Source organism: Somniosus microcephalus, chromosome 11, assembly GCF_052327205.1.
Source record: "Somniosus microcephalus isolate GS21.2 chromosome 11, FLI_Smic_1.0, whole genome shotgun sequence".
NCBI classification, from domain to species: domain Eukaryota; kingdom Metazoa; phylum Chordata; class Chondrichthyes; order Squaliformes; family Somniosidae; genus Somniosus; species Somniosus microcephalus.
In genome coordinates this window covers 71,687,337-71,711,418 of record NC_140997.1, presented here as the reverse complement: position 1 = coordinate 71,711,418, position 24,082 = coordinate 71,687,337, and the positions used below count along the sequence as shown (strand labels likewise).

The 24,082-nt window shown below is 39.8% G+C and overlaps 1 protein-coding gene across 1 annotated transcript in view; it reads left to right on the top strand.

Annotated features, from left to right (window-relative positions):
* Positions 1-24,082, top strand: part of clcn7 (Cl-/H+ antiporter 7) — a 113,291-nt gene that overhangs the window by 68,814 nt on the left and 20,395 nt on the right. Inside the window, exons 14-20 of the mRNA XM_086000851.1 lie at positions 1,944-2,004; positions 7,197-7,341; positions 10,138-10,231; positions 13,705-13,874; positions 16,341-16,392; positions 18,196-18,323; positions 23,257-23,342. Of these exons, the coding sequence (XP_085856977.1) occupies positions 1,944-2,004; positions 7,197-7,341; positions 10,138-10,231; positions 13,705-13,874; positions 16,341-16,392; positions 18,196-18,323; positions 23,257-23,342 (736 nt within the window). The remainder of the gene's footprint in view (positions 1-1,943; positions 2,005-7,196; positions 7,342-10,137; positions 10,232-13,704; positions 13,875-16,340; positions 16,393-18,195; positions 18,324-23,256; positions 23,343-24,082) is intronic.

Here is a 24,082-nt window from a genome sequence, read left to right as displayed (position 1 = left end):
GGCTACCTGGTTTGAGTAGTAGGCAACAGGGAACTACAGGCCAGTTAGCCTGACATCGGATGTCGGGCAGATGCTGAAATCCATTATTAAGGAAGTGGTAACGGCCCTTAGAAAATCATATGATTATGCAGAGTCAGCATGGTTTTATGGAAGGGAAATCATGTTTAACAAATTTATTAGGGTTTTTTGAGGATGTAACTAGCAGGGTAGATAAAGGGGAATGAGTGGATGTAGTATATTTGGATTTCCGAAAGGCATTCTATAAGGTGCTACATAAAAGGTTGCTACGCAAGATAAGGCCTCATGGGGTTGGGGGAATATATTTGCATGGATAGAGGATTGGTTACCGGACAGAAAACAGAGTAGGGATAAACTGGTCATTTTCCGGTTGGTAGGCTGTAACTAGTGGGGTGCTTGTTCCTCAGCTATTTACTATCTATATTAATGACTTGGATGAAGGGATTGAGTGCAAGTTTGCTGACGATACTAAGCTAGGAGGGAAAATATGCTGTGAGGTGGTCACAAAGAGCCTGCAAAGTGATATAGACAGATTAAGTGAGTGGGCAATAAAGTGGCAGATGGAGTATAATGTGGGGTTATTCATTTTGGTAGGAAGAATAGAAAAACAGAATATTTTTTAAATGGTAAGAAACTTAAATGTTGGTGTTCAGAGAGATTTAGATATCCTTGTACAGGAAACAGAGTTAGCATGCAGGTACAGAAAGCAAATGGCATACTGGCCTTTATTGCAAGGGGGTTGGAGTAAAAGAGTAAGGAAGTCTTGCTACAATTGCACAGGGCTTTGGTGAGACAACACCTGGAGCACTGTGCACAGTTTTGGTCTCCTTATCTGAGAAAGGATATACTTGCCTTAGAGGCGGTGCAGCAAAGGTTCACTAAATTGATTCCTGGGATGAGAGGGTTGTCCTATGAGGAGAGATTGAGTACATTGTGCCTATTCTCTCTGGAGTTTAGAAGAATGAGAGGTGATCTCTTATAAGATTCTGAGGGGCATTGACAGGGTAGATGCTGAGAGGTTGTTTCCCCTGGCTGGAGAGTCTAGAACTGGGGGGCATAGTCTCGGGATGATGAGGAGGAATTTCTTGTGAATCTTTGGAATTCGTTACCCCAAAGGACTGTGGAGGCTGAATTGCTGAGCATATTCAAGGCTGCGATAGATAGACTTTTGCACTCTAGGGGAATCGAGGGATATGGAGATCGGGCGAGAAAGTGGAGTTGAGGCAGAAGATCAGCCATGATCTGATTGAATAGCAGAGCAGGCTCGAGGGGACGTATGGCCTACTCCTCCTGCTCCTAATTCTTATGTTCTTAGATCATACAGGAAAGGTTCTGTATCAAGTTCAATATCTTAATGGTCATGAGACCTTTCCTATATTTTGCAAATAATGCCTTTGATTGGAATAGTGAAGATAAGTAATCTGTCTCGGCTTTTAATTGCTGTGGTGACATATTTTCAGTTATCTGGATAGTCTAGAGAAGCTGAGGTTGTTCTCCTTGGAACAGAGAAGGCTAAGAGGAGATTTGATAGAGGTGTTTATCTAAATCCTTCATGATTTTAAGAGTATAGAGAAACGGTTTCCAGTGGCTGAAGGGTTGATAACCAGAGGGCACAGATTTAAGGTGATTGGTAAAAGAACCAGAGGCGACATGAGGAAAAACTTTTCATGCAACAAGTGTTTAGGATTTAGAATACACTACCCGATAGGGTGATGGATACAGATTCAATAGTAGCCTTCATAAGGGAATTGGATAAATACTTGAAGGATAAAAAATTGCAGGGATTTGGGGAAAGAGCGGGGGAGTGGGATTAACTGGATTGCACTTCAGAAAAGCCGACTCCTGTGCTGTATTATTCTATGATTTAGCAAACTTCATGGTAATTTTTAAAAGCCTATTGAAATATTACATTCTCTTTACTTCAGGTGGCATACTGGGAGCAGTGTTTAATCGGTTGAATTACGGTCTTACAATGTTTCGAATCAGGTAAGTTGTGCAAACCCAATGTATTTTTCTATTTAATGTTACTGAAATGGATGTGTTGAAAGAGAATTGTAGCAGTGGCTTCAATCGAGATTTGTTACCACCACTTTAAAGAATTGCAATAATCCTCTGAGCTTTTATGTTCTTTTGTAGTGGTTTTGGTGAGATTCTTACTTTAGAACTAAATTACTGTAATTAATTTTTGAAGTTTTGCAATCTATAATTTTGAATCTGAGAGTTGTGAATACCTGGAGAGAACAAGTTTTGCATATTTGTAGAAAAGTTCTATAAACCAGTACAGAAATGTTTGTTGAAAATTGCAGTAATAAAATGCAATTTTAAGAAGCTATCTTTCCAACAAAGGTACAGGAGCAAGCGATTCAGCCCTGAGCCTGTTCTGCCATTCTGTTGGGTCATGGCTGATCTGTACTTCAACTCCATTTACCTGCCTTTGATGATATCCCTTGATGCCCTTACCTAACAAAAATCTATCGATCTCCGTTTTGAAAATTTCAATTGACTCAGCATCCACAGCCTTTGTGGTAGAGTATTCCAGATTTCCACTACCCTTTATGTGGAAAAACTGCTTCCTTCATTCTTAAATGGCCTTGCTCCAATTTTAAGGTGACCGCTCCGCCGCCCCCCCCCCCCCCCCCCCCCACTTCTTGAGGTGTGGGCCTCAAAACAATATTGTACACCAGATGGGGTCAGATCAAGGCTCTGTACAACTGAAGCATCTTTTGTATTCCAGCCCCATTGAGATAAAGGCCAACAATTCATTAGATTTTTTGAGTTGCTTTTTGTACCTGTGCTCTAGCTTTTAGTGATTCGTGTACATGCCATTTCTTGCGGTAATATAACAAACCTAGCGAGAAAGTATATAAAAACACACTATATTTCTGCGCGCCCCCACCCCGCCCCCAAAAGAGAAAACGCTAAAACTGAATGCTGTCTGCCTAAACTCTAAGAGGGTTTGCAGCAGTGATGAGCTGCAGCTCTGCATTCCCGGCCACTGCAGTCTGATCTGGTTTCCATGTTATGTCATGGGAATGAAACAATATATACATTACTGCATCAGACCTTGTACTTCCACTGAAGGAATGCAGCTGTCATGTGAACTGCTTTAGTAGTGTTTTGCTTTAATCTGCAAGTAGTGGAAATTTTACATTAATATTCTTGTTCTTTTCTTAATGGTAAGTGGTGTATGAAGGCCCAAATCATACAAATCCAGTCCTTAACGTTTTTTGTGTTCAGATTGGTTTTTTGTCCTCTCAAGCAGAGAAAAATTGTTGACTGGTGCAATGTTAATGCATTATCACATCTTGGACTCGGGTTCAAGTCTCTACAGTGTGTTCAATATAAGGGTCTACTTGAAGTGGAATTCTGGAAGTTTCAGGACTTCTAATATAAAATTGCCAATAACTTATTGGCAGTCTTTCTCATGATGGCTAATGACTTCTTCCCCCTTCTACATACCTCTCACGCCAGTTAACATTCATTTGTTTAACTACGGGTTCAATTCTAATTTTATAGTTTGGTCTGTACAGTTGATAAGCTGATGAGGCTGTAGTTCATGATGTTTTGCTGTGCCACTGATATCTAAACCGCTCAGTATGTTACTGAGCTGGTAATGTCCTGGCAGTTTCCCAATTGAATTTGCTTCATCCATTACTCATAATAAAAATTCTATCCAGGGTGGGAATGCCTTCTCAATCTATTGACAAGGCCATGTGGAGACACTGATTCTTATATATGTCATGTTATTGGAGTATGGAAATATGCTGTACTCAATAGAAAGATCGCAACTTTCATGACATGATTGCAAGCATTACAGTTTTACAGTATGGTAAAAGATTGTGTTGGTTCAACTGTTATGGCCGCTTAAAGTTGTATTCCATGACACTCCCTCAAAAATGGAGAGTGACACATGGGACTGAACTCAAATATTGCTCATCATCTCTACTCAAGAGTTTACTTGACGCAGGTTCTGTGTAATAAAGATGCAAAAATATATTAGGCAATTGGTAGAATGGAGAAACCCTAGCCCATTTCTTTCAGTTTTGGGCTTGATGTTGGTCTTTCTGGAAACATTAACCAGATTTGTGTGTTTGAGATTACAGGATGCAGTTATACTGCCACTTTTATGTTGCTGCTGACAATTTCTACTTTGTTGTGCTGCAAAAGCATTGTCACTTCGGAGTCTGTCCCAAATCTAACACTCAGAACTTGGTAGAGAGGCAGTTTACCACAGTTTGGGTTTGACACTGCATGCAGTAAAAATTCAAGTGGGATGGCAAACCATTGGAACCCCTGGATGTTTTACAGACTTAGAGTTGCTTTAAATATATCAAGTGTGTGGTTTGCTCCTGCTGTCAAAACATTTGTAACTTAGCAGTTGAGAGTGCATGCATATATGCACAGAACTCTGACTAGGCCATTTAAATGACGAACTGCCAGGCTGGCATCAATTTGGTAACTACTGTTGTCATATTGGTAGCTACAGTATAATAGCCAAAGTGTAAACTCTGAATTCTAGTGCTTGTCAATCATGGGAGAATCAGTATGCACTGTTAAATCAAGACATCTCTGCTATCGATTTTTGATATATTAACATCTGTCACATTTGCAAAACATTTTTAAAATCTTGGTTCCTCACTTGCATTTCTAACCTTCAGCCTGAAGTTAACAAATTCAGTCCAATCTACAAATTATTAGACTTTGGAGCTTTAAAGGGCTCTACCGTAGCAGCAAAATAATATATTGGACATTACGTGCTATACCTCCTGTCATAAAATGGTGCATCATCTGTAGGGGGGCATCTTTTAACTGATTTAAGGTAATTTCCCTGGTCTTGCAGCCTTTGCCTGCACTCTGACCAATTCCAATCTTTTACCTGGTTTACGGTAATTCACCTGGTCAGGCAGCCTGCTGCTACACTGTAAACCAAATTCCAATAAACCAATTTTCAAACGGCGGTTTCGAATCGCTACCCCACCTTCCAGTTCTGACTGAAGGACTTATAATTAATGATATTAAAACGGACAAATGGTCTGGATGAGAGAAAAAAATCAAGCTTTATTAACTAAAAGAAACTATAATCAAATATCAAACTATACCACACGAACACAGTAATTACAGTAAAATTGCTTAAATGGGGGAAGGCAGACGGCAAAAACGAGGGATTAAATGGCTACAATGTTGATTAAACAATCTTAGCAATTTCCCCTTAATTACCATCCCCTAACTCCTTACTAGGTTGCTTTGCTGAGGAGTCAAAAACCCTGCTCACCTGTGGTCCAGCGAAGTAAGAGCTAAAAGCGAGATAGCTTCTCGGGAGCTATCTTTATACCTGGGAAAGTCTGTCTGCAAAATTTGCGCCCAAAGGTCCAATACACAAGAGAAACGCTGTGATTGGTTGATTCAAAGTGGTTGGAATGGGTTAATGTGTCTGCACTGTGGGGCCGAAATGTTCCCGCCCACATCCGGAGCTCACCTGGGCTAAAACAAAAGGGAATGCAACTGCCCTATTGTCCAGAATGATGGGTGATTCACACCCATTCAATGCTTAAACTGTTCCCTTTCAAAGGTCCATTCCATGGTTTCAGTGTGCCTCATTGCCTGTGAGTGCTTTGAATTGCTGTGTAAACAGAAGCAGTTTCAATCGATTGTCCTGCGGTTAGTCTCAAGTAGTTGTAATCCCTTATGTCAATAAGCAACTTCAATTGCTTAGAAGGGAACCTCCCTTTGATTGGCAGGTCTTTACACACAGAGCTCACGGGCTGGTCTGGTTTTTTTTTTAAGCCCCAGTATCTTGGCCAATGCTTTCTGTGGCCATTTTAAAACCTTTTGTGATTGCCCAAACTCCAGGGAACAATTTTATTAATAAAAGTACTGTCTTAAGGTATGTGAATATTTTCCACAGAGCTCCACGACTCCGGTGTTGTCCACGTTCTTTCCATCTCAGCAGTCTTTTGCAGTTCTAGGCACATTTTAAAATATTGTAGACAATTCACATCACCCAATTCTTCATCCACGATGTGGACCAATATTTTCAATCTTCAGGGGAAAAATAGGGGAATTTTGCAAAACCCTACACATCTGACTAACCATGAAAAACACTAGGAAATCTGTTAGTAATATATTAAACTACAGGTGTGTCATTGTAGATATAACGCTGTTACTATTACAGATGCAGAACAGTCTTAAAACGGTATGTGTTTCTGGCCTGAAACTGACGTGCATAATTAGTCTACAACGTTCCCTGATCAAAGAACAGTTAAACTTTGACTTGGCCTGTTTATTTAACAATTCGACTTGATGACCTTAAAGGGACACGCAACCACCTGTGCAGCAAAATAATGCATTGTGGAATTATGTGGTATAACAATATTGTTCTTCCAGAACAGTATTTCATTTGTGTCCTTCTAAAACATACAACTTGCCATTAGCAGTGCTATGGGAGATTTGCTGTAATTTTAATCTTGCTGAAAGTGTGAATTTGCAACCAAAAGTATGAAAAAACATTCCCCATCAAACCATGTCGACCTTTTATTCCTTCCTGAATTTGTCTTTAATTCACGTTCCAATTGTTCAAAGGTTTGTAAATCATTTATTAGGACTCCAGTCATTTTCTTGCATTCAGAGCCTTGTTGGGTGATGCTTTTAAGAGCCAGCAGTCAGTTTCCCTCTAGCTATTTTGTATCTGCGATCCAAAGTCTTCTAATTGTGTTCCCTGGATACCCAGACTGAGAGTTAGAAAACACATGAAGAGGAAACTCAGAACATTGAATTAAAGTGACTGGGATTTAAGATGATAAAGGTCATCAAGACAAGGTACTAAGGTACCTTTTTGTAAATGCTAATCCTTACATGTATAGAATAGCGGTCTGGTATTATCATATTTTGAGAATTCTGTTCACCAAGGACACATGAATTTCACATTCTATTGCTGCCTGGTAGAACAGTTCATTTTTGCTGCTCTCATCAAGCTTGTATTGACAGCTTGATTTAATTGCACAGAATTTTCTTCTCTTCCTCCCTCGTGTGTGTGTGTGTGTGTGTGTGTGTGTGTGTCATATTACAGTAATCTGGTTAGAATAATACATTTGGCAGTGATTTTGAGCCATCTTTTGTTAAATTACTGAATACAAATTAATGTAACGGGATGTTAACCTGCTTTTATTTTGTCTAAAAAGGTACATTCATCGTCCCTGCTTACAAGTGATTGAGGCTATGCTGGTTGGGGCAGTGACTGCTACAGTTTCTTTTATCATGATTTATGCTATGTACGCTTATGACTGCCAGCCTATTGGAGAAGATCCTATTAATTATCCACTCCAAGTAAGTTATTGTTTCTTTGCAGCTTATAGTTTTGGGTTTCGGTGATCAGTTTTTTCCTTTAACAGCTCAACACTAGCTCCTTCAGGAGAGGAAAAGTTGGCCAAAAAAAAAAACCTATTGTAATAAAAATAGGGAAAGGGGATGAGAATGTAGTGATTAAATTTACCTGTTGCTGTTGGTTGGAGCAGTGGTACAGCTGCTACAGTTTGCTGCAGCTCCCATGGGTTAGGGAACGTAAAATTGGCTAGGTTCCCACTGCTGATTACTGCTCAGCAATTTACTGCTGGTAGTGTATGAACATTAAGGAGGACAGGGTTGTGATACCCTCCACAATCAAATAGCCTGCTGGCACTTTCTTTCCAGGCTTGCACATAAAAGATAGCCACTTGGGTGAGGTACTGAAGGACGACCAGTATCCGTACAGCTATATCCAAGGTACTCGACAGGAGCGGAAGGGAGAAACTTGACTAGAAACAAAAAAAAAACTTGCAGTCATAATTGTGCTACTGATAGGCTGAATACAACAGTGTTTTCTAAACCACTTGATTACCCACCTCGACTATGGACATTTATTTAACTTTCTTGTAGTTAAGTGATTGGAGCCTTAGAGGGAGAAGATGCATATAATTTACGTTTGAGAATCATTTCAAATTTTTCTGTAGCTTATGTCTGCCCAGTGCAAAAACCATGACTTGTATTGGACAGAAACTAACTGTATCTGGTAATTTAAAGAAAACTAAAACTGGGAGTGGTTTCTGCAAATCTGTTCACATCCTACTGCACAAACTAAAGGCAGCAGATTGTCTGCCCTAATGGCCCAGTGGGTTTACATTGCATGTAGTTGAGGCATACAGATCTGTAAGATTCCAGATTTGTCCTGAGCTAGCTGATTTCATCTGGTGTATTTGGGATGCTTAATTGGCCTCAGTATCTGAGTTAGAGCGAGGTTAATTAGCCACTGCTGCTGCTCCTGATGATTGTCCAATGAGCCCCAGTGTGAGAGTGAAGATGGAGTCTAGCTTGACTGTTATGTCTCCTTGTGGTTGAATCACCTACTTCCACTCGCTGTGATCACACGTGAATCATTGACATTTGGGTAAGATGCAGGAGATCAACTGCCTTGCATGGAATTATAACCCAACAAAAATTCAGTGTCTTAGGAGGGAAGACAGAAAACTTGTAAAGAGAAATGAGCCATTTAAAAAAAAAAAATAAAATAAAAAAAAAAAAAATTTGAATGGATTTTTATTGCACCATCCCCTTAAGTTAATTTGTTACAGTCTACTCTTGACTCAAATTTTTAGCACTATGTTCCCAGTTTGCTATGTTTATGTTGCTTTATGTAAATTGTTGGATAATTCAAAAAAATTTAGTTGGAAAAAAGTTTCACTGTTAAACACCATCGTATCAGAATCATGGGAGGTATGTAGGTTGCTGGCCAACTTTCTGCACACCAAATTTTGCATATCAGCCAAGAAAGTTTTCTTTAATTATTTGGCTGCTCTCAGTTCAATAGATGTTTTGTACAAAATTTCGCACATCAGTAGAAGTCGTGTTAGTTTAGAGACTGAATCCAGGAAGCTTCTGTTGGAATCATTGTCACCAAAAGATTTCCGTGTCTGGTTGCTTTGGAGGAAATTGGCTGGTCAAACTAGGAACTTACTTGCTCTGGCTGTCTAACCAGCTGCGTAGATATCATTGCAATTATCCAAAATATCAATTGCTCTCTTTAATTGAAATACATCACCCTGGAATTTTAATCTGGAGGTGGGTACGGAGCAAGGGGGGGTCTAGAAAGCATTTGCAAACCCGGGAGAACGGATTTCCTGCAGCCCCTGCCGAATTTAACGGCAGAGCCTGATTAGCATTTCAAAGCTCTGTTTCCCCCCTGCAGCCAGCCAGATGGAGAGGCTGGCTGAATGTCGGGCGGGTAGGCCTGTGGCACTTGGCCGAGGAGAGGGAAAGGGATAGGGGTGTGGTCGGGGGCTGGTAGAGGATTGGGGCCAGAGGAGGGTTGGGGCGGAGGGGGCGGTGGTTGGGGGCCGGAGGAACTATAGGGAGGGGTGGGAGGGGGGATGGGGCTGGAGGGGGGAGTCGGGGGCCTGAGGAGGAGGATTGGGTGTGGGTGGGAGGTCGGAGTCGGGGGCCTGAGGAGGAGGATTGGGTGTGGGTGGGAGGCCGGAGGAGGAGGATTGGGTGTGGGTGGGAGGTCGGAGGCCGGAGGAGGAGGATTGGGGCAGGGTGTGGGGGGGTGCCAGAGGAGGATTGGGTGAAGGGTGGTCGGAACGGGGAGGAGAGTGGGGTCGTGGGAGGGGGGGGGGGGGTGTCGGAGGCTGGAGGGGCGAATCGGGTGCCGAGGATCAGAGGCTAGAGGCGGAGATCAGGTCAGGAGGGGCGAATTGTACCTCTGGGTGGGTGGAGGCCGAGAGCGGGGTGCGGTCAGGGGGTGAGGCAGGAACACTGGATCCAGCAGGTAAGTGGAAAGGTACCTAGCTCCTGGATCCAGCAGTCCTCGCCTCCCTTTAGCTGGCGGGTTCCCTGAGGCCAGGGAAACCCGCCCGCCCACAGTTAAGTTTGAAATGGTGGATCACTGAGGCATGCCAGCCTCATTATAATACTTAAATGGATGCTGCGCCTCCTGGGAGCAGGTTGGCTGCCCGTCCCCCATCTCACCTCCGTTAAAACCAATAGTGGGCGGGTTGGGGTCGGGATTCAGCTTTTTAACTCTTTCATCTCCTGTTTGTTGGGCTTAAAATTCCCCCCATTGTCTTACTGACATCACTTCTGTAATTTCAGCTATTTTGCCCAGATGGAGAATACAATGCAATGGCCACAGCATTCTTCAACACCCCTGAAAAGAGTGTTCGTAGTCTGTTTCATGATTCTCCAGGTCAGTGTTAGTAAAGTTGGTAATGTGACTCTTCAGTTCAACAGATTTTAAAAGAAGTTTTGTTGCAGTATTGGTATGATTAATCGTTCAAGAATGTTAACTAACTAATAACTCGTAACAACATGGCCTTTTTATTAAACCGGCACTTTTTAATTTGTTTCTTAAACTTGGTGTTTTATAGTTTTTACATGTTATATATTTCTAAAATTGTTTTGTCACTTCACCAGTTTGTAAATTCTACTAGTTTTTTTAAAGCCTTTAACCACCTCCATTTACTAGCCCCTTCTAGCATACATTTTTCGGAAGAAAAGCAGGTCAAAGAAAGTAATTTTGTTTAGCTTGTGGATGGCCATGCCTGGAATTGGGTTGCAATATTAGGGAGATTTAAATGTGCTTCAGCCCTACCCCACTGCCATTTATCATTAGTAATTTTATTAATTTACAGGTATGTGCGCTTGTTAGGCCTTGAATACAATTTTGCCATGTTTATATTTGCATTATTGTAGTTGGAGTACAAATGATGGGCATATTGACTGTGACTTGGGGACGATCTAACAACCACAGCAATTTGTTATTTTGTTTTCAGGAAAAGAATGTGGAAGATTATCACTAGTAAAGCTGAAGTAAAACATAACATATTGCAGAGAGCAAAAATACAAGGACAAAACTGATGCAGTAAAATTTCTAGTACAGTTCTATATTGAACACGATATAGGAAGTAACAAAAAAAAGCACTAATTGTTCATCCTCCACATACACATTAGTAGGCTTCCATCCAAATAAGGAAACACCGTTGGGACACTGTCTCTTAAAAATTTGGTACCACACAATAGCCAGCTATGCATACAGATTTCCCCAGGCTTTTGCTCCATTTAATGTCTTGTCAAAATAAATTACACCTAAGTCATCTTTCTTCTATCAGCAGCAGCAATTTGTTCATTCTGTTGTCACCACTTGCACATCCTGCTGTAGGTCCATTCCAGGTTCATACATCTTCATGCACAATCTACTTCAAAAAATCTAAAAAGCACTTATGACTACTTGACTTGATGGAAAATATTTTTGAACGAAAGAATGGGATACAATAGTTGACACATTGGAAAGCTTCAGAAATCTGTCTCTCTCCAACATGGAACAGCTTATGTTTCAGATCAAATTTCAGTAAAGATCTGTTTAGACAGCAACAAAAAACAATTTATTTTGTTGTCAAAAGTACCAACGGAGTCACATTCCATCGTTACTCGGTGTGTAGCTTTCTCGTGTAATGAGACTGTTAGCAGCAGTGACTGCAGAAACTACCCATCATAGCAGCCCAGTCATAAACTTTAGGCTGCTTCTCAATTATGCCTGATTTTTCTCCAAGCAAAAAAAAAACTTTGCCACTGAGTGTTTTTCTATTTTTTTTCTTTCTCTCTCTCTCTCCCTCTTTCTCACCCCACCCCCTCAAAAAAAAAAAAAAAAAAAAAGTCTCCTGACCAAGCAGAATTCTCCATATCTTCCCTTTGCTTTCCAAATTATTCTAGAGACAATAGTGGTGACGCCATTACTAGCCATAGAAAATTTGGCTGTGTATTAAAACTGATCACCAAACATCTCATGGTGATTCCATCCAAGCCAGACCTGTAGTTTAGATCTTGTGCAATTTCTGAGTCTCTACTGAATGGCTTCTGTCTTGAAACCAACAGTTGCCTGTTCAAGAATTTATCTCCCACTTGAATGCAACACCAGCATTGTGGTAAGACTTCCGAAGGCAGTGTAGTGCAAGAATACTGGGTACAGGCCCTTGGATATCATTTTTTCCCTTCTTTAATAATTAGTGTTCCCTCTGGGTCTGTTGTATGTTCTAAGGGTTCAAGTGGCAGCATATCACCAACTTATAAGTGCCGGAACATTTTGTTTTGAAACTTTCAATGGAATCCCTGCACTAGAATGCGTAAGCCTGAGGCACACCTGATCTTGGGCCTCATTTTCATGAAACTGGCGATCTGCGGATGCCTGTTAGGCATCCCCGGGCAGCTCACCGATTCGGATGTGAATTTTGGGCTGCTGCATCGCCGGCAGCGGCCCTCAGCTAGGTCCTGGGAGTGGGGGGGGTGATGGGGAGTTAATGCAAGCAGGGGCCAGCAACAAGCTTTGGCACTGCTACACATTCAGATAAGTTTTTTTTAAAACATCTTTTTGTTGGCATCTGGTGATCCCTTTAAGGACAGGTGGTTAGGCCACATGTAGATGCTTACTGTTATGGTTTATGATATCATTGGAACTCTTCCATATTTCTGTACTGTAAAGATAGATGCCATCCTTTGGATATGCAAATAAGGGGCCTAACCTGTTTCAGGGATGGGCTCCGGGCACTTATTTTTCTGCCTTCATCAATATGGCGGGAGGCGCACCTCCAGCACGGAATGTACGCACGCAGTCACCCGCCATGTTGGACGCTTGGGCACCCATTTTACACCTGTAAAACGGGTGCAGCCTCCACCAATTTCTAGGCCAGTGATTTTATTACCGGTGAAGTCCTGAGCTGAGATTCTGACGCCATATCCTCTCCATTACAAAGACTGCTTACTTCCTTTGTTTTTGTCTCAAATGTCTTACCTTTAATCTTGTATCTATGTCCCTTTGTTCTAGACCCCTCAATCACTGGAAACCATCTGTTTTTATCTACTGTGTCCCAACTCTTTTATAGTTTTATAAACACTTATCAAATTGCCCTTTAATCTCCTCTTTTCTAATGAAAACAGCCCCTTGCTTGCCTCTGCCTTAACCTTGGCTTATCTGCTGCTGAATCACTCATCCATACCTTTTTCACCTCTATGCTTTATTGCTTTCCTGGTTAACCTCCCATCCCCCATATGCTTCAGCTCATCCGTAACACTGCTGCATGCTCGCCCACCACCCCTGTTCTCACTCACCTGCGTTGGCTACTGGTTCCCGAACACCTCTCTCTCTCTCTCTCTCTCTCTCTCTCTCTCTCTCTCTCTCTCTCTGGTGTAGTCCTTGCTTGGCTTCACAATACCCTATAACCTACCCTAGCTCTAGAGCCCCTGCCCCTGATTCTGGTATTGCAAGAACACCTTATAAAATGTCAAAACTATTAAAGTTCATCAGAACTAAGCATTAGCAGGATTATATTTGTAAGATTATAAATAAAATTGTTGAATACAATCATTAGTATGCCATATTAAAGTTGTAAAACATTTCAAAATGAGCATCAACTTCTTGTAATGGTGTCCTGAAGTCATCATTGCATAATTTTTTTCACATGCTTGAGCTTACTGTTATGGTTTATGTCATTAGAACTCTACACTGTAAAGATATATATTTGAACACTGAATATTTTTTAAAGTTCAAAGAAGCAGGGTTAATTTGATTTTGAAAATTAACAAGAAAGATGAATACTGTGAAACAAAGTGTGAGATGCTGATGTTCAAGAACAGTATTTACTTGATCAGTATGTTCTATTTTTGCAGGTTCATACAATCCTCTGACTCTGGGCTTGTTCACTTTAAGTTACTTTTTTCTGGCCTGTTGGACATATGGTTTAGCAGTATCCAGTGGAGTCTTCATTCCGTCTTTACTGATTGGTGCTGCATGGGGAAGATTGTTTGGAATATTTATTTCCAGCGTTTCAGCAAACTCTGTGAGTTTCTTTTTTCATAACCTTGAACAATAGCATGTGTAATACAGGAAACTCTTTTTATCCGGCACTGACTGGACCGGCGTGGTGCCGGTTTATCAAAAAGTCCGGATTACAGAGAGGTATAGTTAAAAGGTACGAGAGCTCCGTACACAGCAACAAATCCAGGCTTCCCTGTTGCTTAGCAACAGCTGCAGGAACTCCGGCCACAGACCAAGCGTCCCTGTTGCTTAGCAACAAGTGCAGGAACCCCGATTACACAGCCACAGATCCAGGAACGGCCACTAATATGAAGTAAAACTTACCTGAACCTACTCCTGAATTTTGCCGGTTAACAGAGAATTCCGGTTATTTAGGTGCCAGTAAATCGAGAGTTTCCTGTACATAGATTTTTGGTATTTTCTAAAGGGCAGTCTAAATGAGAAAACCAACATGGTAAATTTTGAATTTCTGAATGCTTATCTAGCTTTGCCAACAAATTAATCCCTAACACTTCATACTATTCGTGCCTGTAACATGAAATATTGATTTGTTTCTGTCCGTAAAATGTTTATTTCATGAATTTGTTCTGTAGACATGCGGTGAAGGAAAATTCTTGCTGCCCATTTAGCTACGAGTTGAAGATAAATACATTAAGCCCTGACTGAATGTTACCTGTTTTCTGGGACAGTTCACAACAGCAAAGTTTTATTCGTCTAATGAGATTTTGTTTAAAGCAATGAATCAGCTAACGGCCAGTCTGTCTTGTACTGTTAGTTTTAGCATTCTTATACCTGTACTATGAATTCAGTAAGCAGTTTCTTGAGCCATTTTTCTTGAGAATAAAAAGACAATGATTTTTTAAACTTTTTTTCCCCCTAAGTAGACTTGTAATAATAGGAGGAACTGATTTGTGCAGACCTATTCTTTTTTTCATCAGCAATGACGTGTCATCTATCACCCTGCTGTTTTCCTTTTCCCCTCTAGAACTCTCCTAACATCTGATTGAATACTTTATTGAATACATTGTAGGATTTTGCTATGAAAGATCTGAGCCTTATGGGACTAGACGTGTGTTTCTCTTCCAAAAAGAAATCCTGGCGTTTAAAATTGATTACAAAACAGATAAAACTCCTGACTCACTTAATGAGATGACATGATGGTCCCCTGCTCCACATGTGCACCTTTAACAGTCTTAATGCTAGTTTCTGTCGACTACTTAAACAGAATGAGATTCTGGTTAGTTTGGATTTTAGCTTTCCCAAGAGTAGGGCTCTGGGGAAAATCCACATCCCTTCAGCACTCAAAACTATTTCTTGTGTTGTCATGAGGGACATTTTGGTATGGACTGTGATTGTCGATCTCAAGTTAACCAATTTTAAATTTAATGGATGACAGTCAATCTTCCAGTTGGAAGATCTAAGCCATTATCTCATTCCAGGACTTCATTTCAGGGGTAGGGGCATGAAACAAATTCTCCAAAGACCGATATTCCTGACACCATTTCCTTTCATATTCCTTTGGTATATCGTCTTCCTAGAATCATCATTTAAAAGGACAATTATATAAAGTAGGATTGTGTGTTCAAAAGCATCACCTGGCCCTATCTTTCTGCAACTTAGTCAAGCTGAACCCAAGAGTTTTCCTTTATTAACATTACAGGAAATGTCAATTTTCTCAAAGATAAAGGAGTTTTGTTTCCCCAGATGGCCTCTATCCTCTGGGAAGCAGTGGAAAATATTTAATTCACTCTCTACATCACATTCATTTTAAGAACATTAATTTCCCTGGAAGAGAAAAATGTAGCATTTTCAACTGATTTGGGTTCATCCGAATATTGATCGTTAACCTATTTGGTTGATATTCTCAGTCGGTGAGACTAGGGACCACGAGGTTGTCCAAAGTGGAACTGACATAGTTTGAATAGAATGCAATGTACAGTAGTTGAAAAGAATATGTAGCATACACTAATGTTACAATGCTATTAATCCAATTCAATACTGTACTGGTATTATGCCTTGTGTGACATATGGATTATCTATTGGATTCTTTCTTTCTTGTTGGTCACAGCACACAGGATTAAAATTGGTTACAGCTAGTTTCTGCAGATTGAAGAGAATATGCATCTCGGATTGGCAGAGACTTTGCTTCTTAGTTCAGGGGGACCTTGATATGTATGGATCAATTGCTGCTATCAACCTTGGATAGGGACCCATTTCTCCTCATTGAAAGTGTTGTGAATTGATCAGTGGGCCAAGACATTCCATTATATTACAAGCATCCTATGAGGCTCTGTCTTGCCTATGTTGCAACTAGATGGTGGTTAGTCTGGAGCCAGTAGCAATGAGGTTAATCAGAAGGCTCTGTGGTAGCAGGTAATCATATTTAAAGTAAGCAACTATGTTGCAAGGGTTAGTTATATATACTTATAAAGTTCAGTTGGGCTTTTGTGCTTGTTTTAATTGTTTTACTTTCTGTTGCACTCTACAGACTTGGGCTGACCCAGGGAAATATGCTCTGATGGGAGCAGCAGCTCAGCTTGGTAAGTGTGGCACTTGACCAGTGACCTACATACTGGGAAGTTAGGATTTCCAGACTAACAGTCTAGGGATATTCGATAATTTCCTGTTGCCTTTCCTATAGCAGCAAAGTAATTTCTATAACAGCCCTGCAGTCTTTGAAAACTTCCCTTTTGCTATGATCTGGGTAGGAATATTGGCAACATATTCATTGTGGAGGATTTTTCATTAATCCCAAAAGGCTACATTTTATGAAATCTGCTACTACAAAGTAAGCCAAGTGCTCTCACTAGATGGAGGAAATGATTTTGATACTTTTGTTTCCTACATATCTTTGAACAAAAAGTTCAGTGTTGCAAGTAATTTAACAATTGATTTAGCTACGCTTCAATGTTACATAGTATTTGCAGTACAGAAACAGGCCATTTGGCCCAACTGGTCAATGCCAGTGTTTATGCTCCACACAAGCCTCCTCCCATCCTCCTTCATCTGACCCCATCAACATATCCTTCTATTCCTTTCTCCCTCGTGTGTTTATCTAGCTTCCCCTTAAATGCATCTATGCTATTCACCTTGATTATTCCTTGTGGTAGCACATTCCACATTCTAACCACTCTCAGGGTAAGCAAGTTTCTCCTGAATTCCCTGTTGGATTTATTAGTGACTGTTATATTTATGACCCCTAGTCCTGGTCTCGTCTGCAAGTGAAAACATCTTCTCTGCAGCTAACCTATCAATCCCTTTCATAATATTAAAGATCTCTATCAGGTCACCCCTCAGTCTTCTCTTTTCTAGAGAAAAAACCCCAGCCTGTTCAATCTTTCCTGATAGATATAACTTCTCAGTTCTGCTATAATTCTAGTAAATCTTTTTTGTACCTTCTCCAGTGCTTCTATATCCTTTTCATAATATGGAGACCAGAACTGTTGATAGTACCCCCAAGTGTGGTCTAACCAAGGTTCTAGACAGGTTTAACATAACTTCTCTGCTTTTCAATTCTATCCTTCTAGAAATGAATCCCCCCCCCCCCCGGTGCTTGGTTTGCTTTTTTATGGCCTTCTTATACTGCAGCACAAATTTTAGTGATTTGTGTATCTGACTTTGTGTATCTGTTTGATTTTCTCCAGTAGTATTTCCACAGCTACATCTAAGAAGCTGGAAAAATCAAGTTTTTTTTCCTATGGCTCAAAAGTGATTGTAATGATGCGTGCCACTTTAAGCTGATGGAGGCCTTTAAATTCAACAGCAGTATGTTATTTCCTGCCCCTAATCGGAGGCAATCTTGATGCCTGCAATGTGCACAAAATGATGCTGATCCAGGAAATTATGGTTAAGTCAACGCTCATCATGTGCACTCGATCAGGATTTTACCCAATCGGAAAATCTGAATTTGGGTGATTAAAGTAGAATGGTGTTCATTTCCCAGCGCTGTCATTTTATATATCTTGTATCTGAGTTGGAATAGCTACCATTTATCACAGTTTTTGATGATCAAACAGAGCAATCATTATTAATATGGAAGGACTTAGCACTGTTGTAGATCATAACCAGATTCCTGATTATTTCTGAAAGGGAGAAAAAGGAAACTGTTAACATTTAAAACTTTTTAACTTTGAGGAAGTTTCTTCAATTAGGAACAACTTGGGTCTTATATTTGTTTCAAAAAACATGTTGACTACTACGCCCCTAAGAAATCTAGATTCACAATATAACATTGATCTGTCTTATGAGTGAGACAGGAGCCAACTAAGATACATACATGCATATAAACTGTCATGTTCGATCAGATGTAGCTGAGCTTATGGTCTATCACTTTCCATTGGCAGGAGGTATTGTACGAATGACGCTGAGCCTGACGGTCATCATTGTGGAGGCTACTGGAAATGTGACATATGGTCTTCCCATCATGTTGGTGCTGATGACTGCCAAAATAGTTGGGGACTTATGTATTGAGGTGCCTGTTTATTTATTTCAAGTGTTTGAATACTGAAAGTATAATCACTTCAAATTAATCTTTCAGTTTGTATCGAAAAGTAAGCTTTGTTTAGAAAAGTTAATTTGTTTTAATTGTCAGCATAGTTTGTTGAATTTCATAGTTTTATATTGATGTGAATTGGGGAGCAAAAGGTTGATGGAAATTAACTAGTTGGATAAGTTATCTCAGCATCTTCTTGCAGCTAGGAGATGAAGCTCAACGTAAGCTTGAGGAACAGCGCACCTCATCTTTTGATTGGGCACTTTGCAGCCTGCCGGACTCAACATTGAGTTCAACAATTTCAGATAATTATCCCTGCCCCTTTTTTCATGCAGTATGATTTTTGCCATTCCCATTTGCAACATTTTATCTTTCCTGCCTCTTACAAAAGTACAGGATGTTCTTTCTATTCCTTCCTCCCCTCCTAACCCCCCCCCCCCCCCACCGTCTCTGCACCTGCTTAATATCTGTTACATCTCCAGCTTTTTCCAGTTCTGATGAAGGGTCCCAGACCTGAAACGTTAACTCTGTTTCTCTCTCCACGGATGCTGCCTGGCCTGCTGAGTATTTCCAGCATTTTCTGTTGTTATTTCAGATTTCCAGCATCCACCGTATTTTGCAATTATTATAGTAGTATCACTTCTTGGGGAGCTGGGTTTTGTCGGAGTATTTCAAATTGAAAGTACTTCAACCTCCCTTTTGAAAAGAGAGCCCCCTTCACATACAGATCACCAACAGGAAGAACTTAAGGGCTATCTCCTTACAATATTTTAGCTTTGATTGCATGGTAATGTTGGGCTGGTGCTCATGTTACTTAGACATCCCTTATCATGTTTGAGTCCTCATCTGGGTCTGCAGATTCTTTTCCCTGTTGACAACTGCAGATGTCCTTGTTCAGCTTGTTTTTCTTGCATAAAAAATGTTTTTGTGCTTCAAACTTCATTTTTGTTTTGTTAAAGTGCATTGATTTGCAGTGAGTGCTGTTTCATAATTATTGTTTCTAGTGAATGATAAGAAATCTCAACTAGAGCCTTTGCAGTATCTACAGGTTCATTTATGTGTGGTTTAAACACACTGGGAATAGTATCCATAGTATTCTGTAATGAGGCATAAGCAGAATGTTTTGATGTGATCTAGGTCTCGTGTCTGTGGCCTTTACAGTGATTATAGATGCAAAACTCTTGAGGCTGGTCCCACTCAGAAGAGCTAGCAGCCCTCACTGAGGCATTTACCTTGTGGGCAATTTTTAGAGAAAAAATATTTTTTCAGTTATGTAGGTTTATGTTACTGACAAATAATTGAGAATAAGGACCATTGCAGGGCCTTTTCCTTCAACATAATTCAGTGCACACCTTGAAATGTTCACAGCATTGTGAACCAAAATAATGGATAAATGTGGGCCTCTCTCCAGTTTTATCAGAATATTTCTACACTCAAACCAATATTTAATCCTCACAATATTGGTACATAGTTGAGATTAACAAAAGTTCAGTGGCTATTTTTCTTTGTTTTTCCTTTTCTCCCTATTTTCTCCCATGAATGCAAAAGTCTGAGCTGCTGATTCTTTTCTGATCTCCTGTTAATCTGTTTAATACCAAGTAAGCAGGAGATGAGCATTAATGTATAGAGTTTCAAAAGTGCCTGCTCTTCCTATTCTCAAAATTAAGTACAGTGTTCCATAGTTCACAAATGAGAAACAGAAAATGGTAGAAATTCACAGCTGGTCACTCAGTATCTGAAAGAAAGGTTAATGCATTGAACAGAACTGGTTGATATGGCAGTGAGGCAAGTTATCTACCCATAATGACCCTCCCAACTGAAGTAACTGAGATTGAGTGACAAACAACCCATGACTTCAAAATCTGACTAAGTTAGAACTGGTCTTGACTTTCATCCTGCTGAATAAACAAAGTGTTGCAGTGTATACGACCACAAATAAAAACTCTATTTCTATCCTGCTTCAAAGGAATGTGTTCACCATTTAAGGATTGGGACGTGAAGCTTTAAAAATTAGTGTGTCATTTATTTTTAAACTGTAAATACACACTGGTGGGAAAAATAGAGTTTCTGTCTTGCAGTTTAATCTGAGAGCAATGGTTCTCTTATTGGCTCAATCTGCCAAGTGTTGAATTTCACTCTAGGATTAGTATGGATTAAATACTTATCCCAGTATTAACAAGTGCATGTAAATCAAGATCACATTTGGAAATGCAATACATATCTCAAATTGGTGCCTGTGTTGAGAATGTCAATCTCTTTCTGTAAAGGGGATTCACAGCTTAGTCCTTAAGTACTTGATAAATCACAGCTGCTTAGCTCAGCCTTTTGTACAGTTTGTCATTGTAGCAATATGTCTAACAACATAGGTTGCATTGCTTAGCATGTGAGTGGATTTTATCTTCATTCATGCGCAGACATAACGGAACACATTTGCTATTTTGACTTGTAACTGTTTTCGCTTGACTCAGATACGAGAAAATTTGCTAATTACACTTTCTTCAAGTAGCTATGTTGCTTTAAATGAGCAGGAGTATATGTTGGTTAACAAATTCAAACTATCTGGCTGTTAAAACCAGGATAATGGGTCATTTTTTCCCCAGTACTTTGAGAAGGCATAATCTTCAATTATGTCACTGTTGGCTGTCCCTTTTATTCTTGTGCCTAGCTAACTATTCAATATTGATTTCTATTTTACTAGTATAAAAATAATACCAGTTAGATAAATGACTGTTGCATTCTGTGTTTAGAGATATACAATAGGTAAACATATATGTAATGTCTGTCATATTTTGGGGGTTTTGAGCATTTTTCTACGGAAAGGATTTGGAAAAATAATAATGACTTTCAAATGTTTCTGCACCCTTAGAGAGGGTAGAGAAGAGATTTACTAGAATGGTACCAGGGATGAGGCACATCAGTTATATGGAGAAGTTGAGGTGGCTCTCCTTCGAGGTTAAGAGGAGATTTGAGAGGTGTGATCAAAATCATTAACGGTTCTGTTAGAGTAAATAAGGCGCAGGGTCGGACACAGATTTAAAGTGATTGGTAAACGAACCAGAGGCAACATGAGGAAATTAAATTACACAGTGCGCTGTTGTGATCTGGAATTCACTGCCTGAAAGGGTGGTGGAAGCAGATTCAACAGTAACATTCAAAAGAGAATTCGATAAATACCTGAAGGGGGGAAAAAATTATAGGGTTGTGGGGAAAGAGCAGAAGAGCGGGACTAATTGGATAGAAGAGCCAGTACAGGTGAATGGTCTCCTTCTGTGCTGTATCATTCTATGATTTTATGTTGAGGTTTTAAAGCAAAGAGTATTCACAATTTTTTTTTAAAGGCACTGGGACAGTAGGTTGCTAAAATGCTAATGAGCTAAGCTTTGAAGCCGTTTCCTCATGAGCTGTAAATAATTAATTTGCCTGTCTCAAATCACTAAACAGTTAAAACCCATTGTGTTGGTATGTCTTGGTTTCTTTCTGGCTGTGAAAACAGTTTAAGAAATAGACACAGGCAGCTACACCTGCAACCAGAAAGCCTTGTAGGCCAGTTTGGGCTTGGAAGGAGAATGCTGTAGGTTAGTTTCTCAGTTATTCTGTTTAAGTGAAGTAAGATGACTCACTGATGTGGCTTGTTCATTATAGTATGTGAAAATAAGTTGTACTGAATTGAACTAAGTGAGTCTAATCATAGCTGTTGCTCCATATGCATACTTGCTGTGAAATAAAACAGCTTAAGGACTTATATCTGGCCTTGTCTTACCAAATGTTTTCTTGGTTTGCTTTAAAAAAGACTAAAGTAGATGTGCAAAAGATATGATTATCTGGTTCAGATCTCAAAGGGGTAATTTTGTTGCAACCCTTAATTAAGTTCTCATATAGTTGGATATTGGGCAGTACGGGCACACCCAGGAGCATAAGACACTCCGACCACTTGTGGGAGTGACCATCCTGAAAAAATATCTAAGGCAGGACCTTAAAATCATTACAGTCCCCATTATGTGACTTGTATTTATAAGATTTCTTCATGGAGCCTCTTGTTCAACTACAGTATTTCAAGGGAACACATAGAAGAAAGACTTGCATTTTTATAGCACCTTTCACGATCCCAGGACATCCCAAAGTGCTTTACAGCCAGTTAAGTACTTTTGAAGTGTAGTCACGCTCGTAATGTAGAAAACGTGCATTAGAACTTTGCAAAGCAAAAGGATACCCATTATACACACTAACACTGGTTGCAATGTGACCAGACTCTCTAGTTCAGACTGATTTTGTGTTAATCCTGCAATTGATCTGTGAGCAGATTGCTAAATAGAAATCCATAACATTTGTGCGAGGCAAGTACCTGAATTCTTACAAACATACAAGCATGTTTCAGTGTCCCAATTAATGCACACGACCATTTTCATTAAATGTTTTCTAATTACTAAATCCTACACTGTCACTGCTTGTGGCTTTTTATTTGGCCTTGAAATGTAGTCAGTAGCTTCTACCTCCTTGCAAACTTTTTTGGAAGCTTAGCTGCTGGTTCATTGGTGGGATCTATTGACTTTAGATTTGCTGTAAATTCTGTTAAATAAAATGGATGATATCACAATTTTGTGCTTTCATACACATCTAAAAAACTTAGATTCCCTGTTACCAAGCTTTTTGTTGAAGATGCATTGAAGTAGTAAAAACAATAAAATTCTGAGTAAACGCAATAACATTTTAATTTTTTTCATCTCCACTGGTCTTGGGGGCAAGGGCTGAAAGAGATTAGCTTTGGAAGGATGTGTCAGAAATCCATGGCAGTGATCTATCACGTATTTCAATAACTCATCGACGAATCTACATTTGAACTGTATCAATATAAAGTAGAACGTGGATGTGAAAAAGACTTGAACTTTAACAGTTAAATTGTTTTTGGTTTTAGGGACTGTATGATATTCACATTAAGCTGCAGAGTGTACCTTTCCTTGGTTGGGAGCCTCCTGAAAAATCTCATGCTTTAACTGCACGGTAAGAATGATCAGTTTGTCTTGTATAGTTACTCCTATGTCATAAATTGAGAACTGTCAATTGGAAATGGTTTATGTAATATCCCTGCAGTTTTTCATTTCAAACCTAATGAACAGTGATTCTGCATCTTTATACTTTTCTTCAGGCCCTACCCCTCTCTCCAATTGTTTCATATGACAATACTGTGTTCTCCGTAAACTTAAAAGCAGGGAGGGGGATGACATGAAATTCCTCTCTTTTTAAAAAAAAAAAGCAAAACTCTTGTTTTTCACTGTAATTAATGTCCTGCTAATGAAATTGCAAGAGCATGCACTTTGAAATGTATCATTTCTGAGAATGCAGCTTCTTTAATTAGAGAAAGACAGGCATTCTTTTGTTTTTCTGTCAGGAGCAGTTTTTCCCCCTGAGGAATCTGCCCCGTGATCATGCTGCAGATCTGGGTTTGTTCCAAATTTATTCCTGCTCTGAGTTTGCAACTACAAGTTGGCGACAAATGGAATTTAAAACTCAAGTAGAATATATCTTCCAACTTTTTACATAACTCATTTTAAATCCAAGCTCCCATCTTGTGTTTATGTGCACACATTGTATCTTGGGTGTTTTTGTTCATGAAATTATACCAGATGCACACATCTGCTTTATATTAACTTGCCTTTTGTGGCTGGGGGGAGTGTGTAAGAGGGAAAATTGTGTCTGGTTCCTGACAGGCTGGGGATGTGATGCAATAATCTATCATCATA